The sequence below is a fragment of the Ambystoma mexicanum genome, chromosome 4q, assembly GCF_040938575.1.
Source record: "Ambystoma mexicanum isolate Mex_15411 chromosome 4q, UKY_AmexF1_1, whole genome shotgun sequence".
In the NCBI taxonomy this organism is placed as follows: domain Eukaryota; kingdom Metazoa; phylum Chordata; class Amphibia; order Caudata; family Ambystomatidae; genus Ambystoma; species Ambystoma mexicanum.
Window position 1 is genome coordinate 1068639705 of NC_090928.1, and position 7487 is coordinate 1068647191.

The 7487-nt window shown below is 45.8% G+C and overlaps 1 protein-coding gene across 3 annotated transcripts in view; it reads right to left on the reverse strand.

The window, feature by feature from the left end:
• The window catches only part of CAPN8 (calpain 8), a 288408-nt gene extending 281148 nt beyond the window's left edge, over positions 1 to 7260 (reverse strand). The window contains exon 1 of one of the 3 annotated variants that reach the window (XM_069608633.1): positions 7189 to 7260. In XM_069608633.1, coding sequence (XP_069464734.1) covers positions 7189 to 7245 — 57 coding nt within the window. In that variant the 5' untranslated portion in view covers positions 7246 to 7260. Of the gene's footprint in view, positions 1 to 4873; positions 5157 to 7188 lie in introns of those variants that run through there. The other 2 variants (XM_069608631.1, XM_069608632.1) reach the window with 2 other exon arrangements.
• Between the last annotated feature and the right edge of the window lie 227 nt (positions 7261 to 7487).

Here is a 7487-nt window from a genome sequence, read left to right on the forward strand (position 1 = left end):
TTGGGACACACCAGAAGTCATGTATATGCATTGGAAGCCACTAGTGATCATATATATGCATTGGGAGCTACCAGTAGTAATCCACATGCACTGGAAACTACCAGTAGTAATGTGTATGCACCAGAATCTACCAGAAGTCATGTATATGCATTGGAAGCCACTAGTGATAATGTATATGCATTGGAAGCTACCAGCAGTAAAGTATATGCATTGGAAGCTACCAGTAGTAAGGTATATGCATTGGAAGACACCAGAAGTCATGTATATGCATTGGAAGTTACCAGTAATACTGTATATGCATTGGAAGCAACCAGCAGTAAAGTATATGCATTGGGACACACCAGAAGTCATGTATATGCATTGGAAGCCACTAGTGATAATGTATATGCATTGGAAGCTACCAGCAGTAAAGTATATGCATTGGAAGCTACCAGTAGTAAGGTATATGCATTGGAAGACACCAGAAGTCATGTATATGCATTGGAAGTTACCAGTAATACTGTATACGCATTGGAAGCAACCAGCAGTAAAGTATATGCATTGGGACACACCAGAAGTCATGTATATGCATTGGAAGCCACTAGTGAGAATGTATATGCATTGGAAGCTACCAGCAGTAAAGTATATGCATTGGAAGCTACCAGTAGTAAGGTATATGCATTGGAAGACACCAGAAGTCATGTATATGCATTGGAAGTTACCAGTAATACTGTATACGCATTGGAAGCAACCAGCAGTAAAGTATATGCATTGGGACACACCAGAAGTCATGTATATGCATTGGAAGCCACTAGTGAGAATGTATATGCATTGGAAGCTACCAGCAGTACAGTGTATGCACTAGAAACTACCAGAAGTAATGTGCATGCATTGGAAGCCACCAGCAGTAAAGTAAATGCATTGGAAGACACCAGAAGTCATGTATATGCATTGGAAGCCACTAGTGATCATGTATATGCATTGGGAGCTACCAGTAGTAATCCACATGCACTGGAAACTACCAGTAGTAATGTGTATGCAGCAGAATCTACCAGAAGTCATGTATATGCATTGGAAGCTACCAGTGATAATGTATATGCATTGAAAGCTACCAGCAGTAAAGTATATGCACTGGAAGACACCAGAAGTCATATAAATGCATTGGAAGCTACCAGCAGTAAAGTATATGCATTGGAAGACACCAGAAGTCATGTATATGCATTGGAAGCCACCAGCAGTAAGGTATATGTATTGGAAGACACCAGAAGTCATGTATATGCATTGGAAGCCACTAGTGATAATGTATATGCATTGGAAGCTACCAGTAGTAATCCAAATGCATTGGAAGCTACCAGTAGTAATGTATACACATTGGAAGCTACCAGTAGTAAAGTGTATGCATTGGAAGCCACCATTGATTATGTCTATGCATTGGAAGCTATAAGTAGTATTGTAGTAGTAGCCGTCATTTGTATAGCGCATTTATCCTATTAATATGGCCTCAACATGCTTGTGGTGGGAACGCCCTCTGTGGACCGAAGGCTTGAATGAGTGTGCGTATTTTGGCCAGGATAAGGGGTTATGAGGGCTGGCCGGCCTCCAAAGAAGCTAGCCATGAAGTCAGGCACATGGATGGGTGCTGAGTGGTGGGGTATGCGTGATAGCAAGAAAATACTTTAAGTGTCCAGCAAAACTGAATATTATCATAGGGCGTTGCTGCATTTTGATGGAAAATAAGTGTTTTAGGTTGTGTTTAAGCCTGGGGGAGTGTTATGTGACCAGCAAGACCGAATTTATCGTAGTCCACGCTGCATTGTCGCTGCATTCTAATATGGCGGGTGGGAAGCCATGCATGTGGCCGATTGTCACTGAAGAAGTGCATGCATATGTACCTTGGGGCTCGAACAGAGCCTAGTCTTTGAATTAGTTGGGTGGTAAGGTCGACTGTAGCAGGCTATATTATCTTGAGGTGGAGTAGAGCATTCTGGCCTAATATGTCTAAGCATAATAGACAGGCTGACATCCTGGACCTTATAATTCCAATACCAAGTATCTTCTGAGTGCATGTAACATCAGTCCGCATACATCTCTGACAGTAGATGGGCTACTAGCATGGATCCTCTAGGTGTGCAGTGAAGGTGGGGTGCAGCAGATGGGGGACCCCAGAACTTATTTCATGCCTTGGGCAGGTAATCCTATTATATTCTTGAGTAATATACCGCCTACCCTCAAACTGTCCCTCAAACTGTCAGGAGCTATATACAGGATGTGTGCGTGCACCAGGCAAATAGGAGGATAGCTGGGCTGTTGTGTGTTAGTGTACACTAGGTGGTCTGTGGATTGAGTGAGCAGGGCGGGCCACCGCGAAAACAGCCGCATCCCCCTGTAGGTGTGTGTATGTGTTGCGATGTGGTGTGTGGATTGCATTTGCAAGGTGGGCCACTGTGACAACAGCTGGCAACTGCCTGTAGGTGCATACAGACGTGACCTGGTGTTTTGATCTGGGTGAGACAGATGCATGTAATGATGTCGTGGTGATAGATATAGGGGCGGGGGAGGGGTATTTCAGGTTACCATGGGGAATAGCCAAGTTTTGAGGGCCTTTCTGAAGGAGAGATAGTTGTCAATGCAGCCGATACAGAGTGGAAGGGAGTTCCAGATGGAGGGGGCTTGGAAGGAGAAAAATGATCCTCCCAATCTGGTGAAGTCGTAATGGGGGCTAACAAGGAGAAAGGTTAGCTACAGAAAGAGACAGTCTGTAGCCAACAAGTAATTTCTCTAATAGAGTATTCTTAAATGCCGAACATTAACACATACTCCTACCAACTATGCCTGAGAAGATATGCAGTGGAGTGCTTAGGTTGCAGACTGGTCTCAAATCCCTCCTTTACCACTTCATTAAAGCGTGTGATTCTGTGTAAATAATTGTGTCTCAATGTTATGTTCTGTTAAATTGACTTACACTCTACACCGTTGCCATTTTCATGGTCTCCATGTGCTCTGTGCCTAATCCACAGATTTGTATGTGTAAACCCTGCTTTTGCTCTGGACTATGATGATCTAATAATTAAACAGAACACATCTGTTCAGATCTTTTTAATTATTAACAAAACAGCATTATTAACATTTCCCCAGATAGAATTAAATTAAAGAGGCTGATAGTAATTTGAAATTGAGCTGTTCTTTTTTTCTGATACCTATTATCAAATGTTAACTTGGCGTGTGTGCGTGTGTGCGCGCGCGCGCGCGCGCCCAAATGCCCCCTTCTTTTTTTTTATTTAACCTAGGGTGTAGCAAGGCCAGCTTTATTGGCGTTTCAAGGTACCAGGCTAGAGGGATGGGGAGAGCATAGTCATATCTCATCCTGAATGCCCCATCTGTCCTCTGTGGAACCCTGGCTTGCATTGCACGATGCAATGCAAGCCCCACACTACACATCCCCCTTCCTTTTAAGACCATATGAGGGGATCAACACACACCAAACCGGACAGGATCCCATGCACAGCAATACACAACAATCTTTCAGTAGCTTAACCACATTCGTAACCCTCAGAGCGCATAACACAATTGCGAAACATTGCAAACCATCACAGAAACACACACCCATTTAGGGGTGAAGCTGCCACCTTCAAGCACAAACCACACTGTACAACATTCAGAACCATCACTGTGTAAACTCCTCTTTCCACGTCTGCCACATGGGTTCTCATTTGTCTACCACACCCGTGCCCAATCACAAGGCACGCTCGCAACCCACACATAATCACATACCATTACTCGAAAACCGAGACATTTGCAACCTTCTGCAGAAAAACCAAACACACCACCGGATCCTGTCACCAACCAGGTCAAAATCGAATCAGCCACGCCAGACTCTCACCACCAGAATGCTTCTCCAAAGAGAGAATAGGACAGCAAGGTGACAAAACAAAGGTCACAAAGAAACGGATGTATGCTAAAGAAACAGAACACAGAGAGATACACATGCACAGGTTAACTACCATTGTGGAGCCATGTAAGTAAGATGGAATATTTTGCATGCATGCACTTTTTCTTTTACGTGCACAGAAAGCACTTTCAAGTAATCATTCATTCTGCACACTGGCATTTAAAAATACACCTTCTCACCGGGCTCAAAGCATATATCGTAGGCTTAAAACATTCCCTACTACGCAAAGTAATGGCAAAAGAAAATGGATAACAATAGATATCCAATTTAACTGGGGTCACTTTTTATTTTATTTATTTGCATTTTTAAAGGGGAATTAGAGGAATTGTTTGTTTTAGTTGCGTAGTTGTTTTGTCTTAGTTGCGTTTAACGCACTTAAATACCCAGAGGTTTCTAAACGCGGACCCGGGGATCGAACCTGTGTTGCTTCGTGTCGTCTTGTTTCCACTGAGCCATCCTCTCGGGACATTAAGATATACATGTGTGCTGAGACCCGTTAAATGAATACAACCTTCTGCAAGTGGTGGTGATCAGGCACCACACCCAGAAAAGAGACGCTGTGGTGCACTTGGGCATACTTCAAGATGCACAATACTCTAGACAGTTTCCAGCACCACACCACAACCCTGTGCCACACTTCACTTGCATTTCAAATTGTCATACAGTTATACCATCGCCATGTACATATAATACATTGATATTACATCATACTGTGCCATTCCTGTATAACTCTGGCCCCACACTACAAGTTTGGCTCACACAGGAATTGGTGTACTCAAAAGGTGTTTATTCCGTGTTTTACTCCCATTAATATATATATCCCACGCAAGAAAAGCTCAGGGACCCCCTCGGGCGTCCAGGCGCCAGTGTCAGCTGCAGTATAAGGGCCCCCAACATACGCCCAGCGGGAATGTCTAGGCCACCCCAGGAAGGGCCGTCTCTTACCGGTGGCCGCTTCCAGGCGATGCCCTGGGTTTTCGGGGAGCGCAGTCCGAGATCCTGATAGCCCACCGCCGAGGGGCATGCCGGGAATTCTTCATCCTTGAACAGCACTCCGGCCTGCAGGCACTGGTTCCTCAGCGCCTCGAAGTCCTGGTTTAAGTACTTGACGGCGTTCTCGTTGGTGCCCAGGCCCTCGTTCACGGCCCTCTGCTTGGCCACTGCGGCGGCTGCTCCGGCCATGGCTGCCTGTCAGGGGGGAGAGTGCTCTGGGTTGGCCGTGGGAGAGTCGAAGAGGATTTTATATGGCGCCAGGTGGAGCCGGCCCGCCTCCCGAGGTATCACTTTCTAGGATTGCCGGAGGTGGGACCGAATCACGGACGTGTTCAAATATGTACACAAGACAATAGCCCGGCCTCTGACTGGCCCTGGGAACAGGTAGTGGCTTTCAGCGACTTGAATGGTGCTGCGACCGAACTAAGAATCCTGAAGAGTCGAAAAACGAACCGCAGGTTTATCTCAAAGGGAAATCTATTTCTCTATATATATTTCTCTCCCCCAAAACACAGACCCACCCAGAGAGAACATGTTTATCCCCTTACACACACATAGTCTGATATGAGTACAATCTATTACCCAGACACACACAGACACACAGACACACACACTTGCTGGCAGCAGGGGGTGCGTTTCGTTCCACTGAAAGAAGCTTCCAGCCAGAATATACAACCTTCCCTGGAATCCGGGCTGCTCTGCCCCAGCTGCCTTTCTCGCCCTGTGTCTCTGTGTCATGAGATCACACGCTGGGCCAGAGAGACAGACAGACAGTACGGTTTGTATTTCCCGTGCCCTTAGAGTTTACTGAGCACTTGGTAGAGGGAATTAAACCCCAGCACAGGGTGAGCGCACCCGCTAGCTGATGAGTTTTCATTCGTGATTTCGTATGTGTCCATTCCTCTTCAAAATACAAGGCGAGGCATGTCTGTGATTGTTGAACATCTTTGAGCGGTGTTACCTTTATTTTCTTAATGTATTAACAATATTTCTACAGCCCAGCCCTAGCCACCAGTGGCGTAGCACGATATGTAGGTGCCCCCCTGCAAGCAAAGCGTAAACAAAGCGCGGGCCACACCACACTTCGGGCCAGCCTGGACCACCCCGCATGAGCAATGCCTACTGCAGGGGCACGCCGCGCACTGCACTAGGTAAAAAAAACATATGTGTTTTAATCGAAACTTACATTTTTCAACTAGCATAGAAACAGGGCACATCCCCCCCTGGCACCCAAATGTACCAGCCACCTCCCTGCATGGCCAGTAATATTATGTGCAGTAATGATACCATAACTAAACATGCCAATATATGCCAGTAGCCCATGCAAGAACATAATCCAGTCCTCTTTGCCTTTAATACCAGTAAAACATCTAATGCCACAGGGGGAAAACATATTATTACAGGCTCCATAAATGCCCTCACCCACCCATCACCATGTAAGTACTCTCTTCATGTTGACTTTGCCCTTATCTCTAGTGAAAAACGCTGTGCCTCCATAAAAAAAAAACATCTCCTTGCTGGCTGCACAAATATTCCCCCGCCAACATGTAAGAACACTGATCATGTTTACCTTGGCCTTAACGTTAGCAAAAACATACAATGCCACAGTAAGGAAACATTTCCTTGCTGGCTGCCTAAATTCCTCCCCTACCAAGTAAAAATACACATCATGTTGGCTGTGCTCTTAACGCCAGTAAACAGTGCAATGCTACAATAAGGAAACAATTGCTTTCTGACTGCACACATACCCCTCCCCCACCTGTAAGAACGCACATCATATTGGCCTTGCCCATATTGCAAGTAAAAAATGCAATGCCACAGAAAGAAAATGTCCAAGTTGCCTGCCGTCCACCCAAACCCTCCTCCGTATAATAACACACATCAAGTTTGATTTGCCTGTAAATGCCAGTAAAACATAGCACAACTCTGTAAGAAAATGTCCATGCTACAATGCCCTCTACCTTGCCCGAGTCTCGCTGGGACACATTCATACCCATTGACCCACCAGCCAACCATACAGTTTCTCTCTCAATAGTTAACACACACACTCAGAACATTCACTTTGCTTTCTCCTTCACGTGTGTTCTCACACCATTCACACTGAACTCTCATTCATACTCACACATACACCGGCACACCCTTGCTTGCATGCATCCACACACACACACCCACACATGCACACACACACACACACACACACACACACCCACGCATGCGCACACACACACAAACACACACACACACACACACATGCTTTTTTTCCTTACCTGTTGCTGACCAGCTCTGAGGGATACAATGCTCCTTTCCAGGCCTCTGTCTCCCATACTTCACACAAACAGGAACCAGGGAGAGCTTCCTGGCCCCGTCCCACACAGCTGGAGCTGCGTGCCCTTCGCTAAACTAGTGTGGAGGAGCAGCTGAATGCCTCTGCAGGAAGTTCCGCCCCCATTCTGCTTATATATTGGAAACCGGAAATAGCGACGTGCAACGCCAGTGATGGTGCTGATTACACGAAAAGCCTTTGAGACAAAGTATCCACTGAGAAAACCCTATACAATGTATCCCC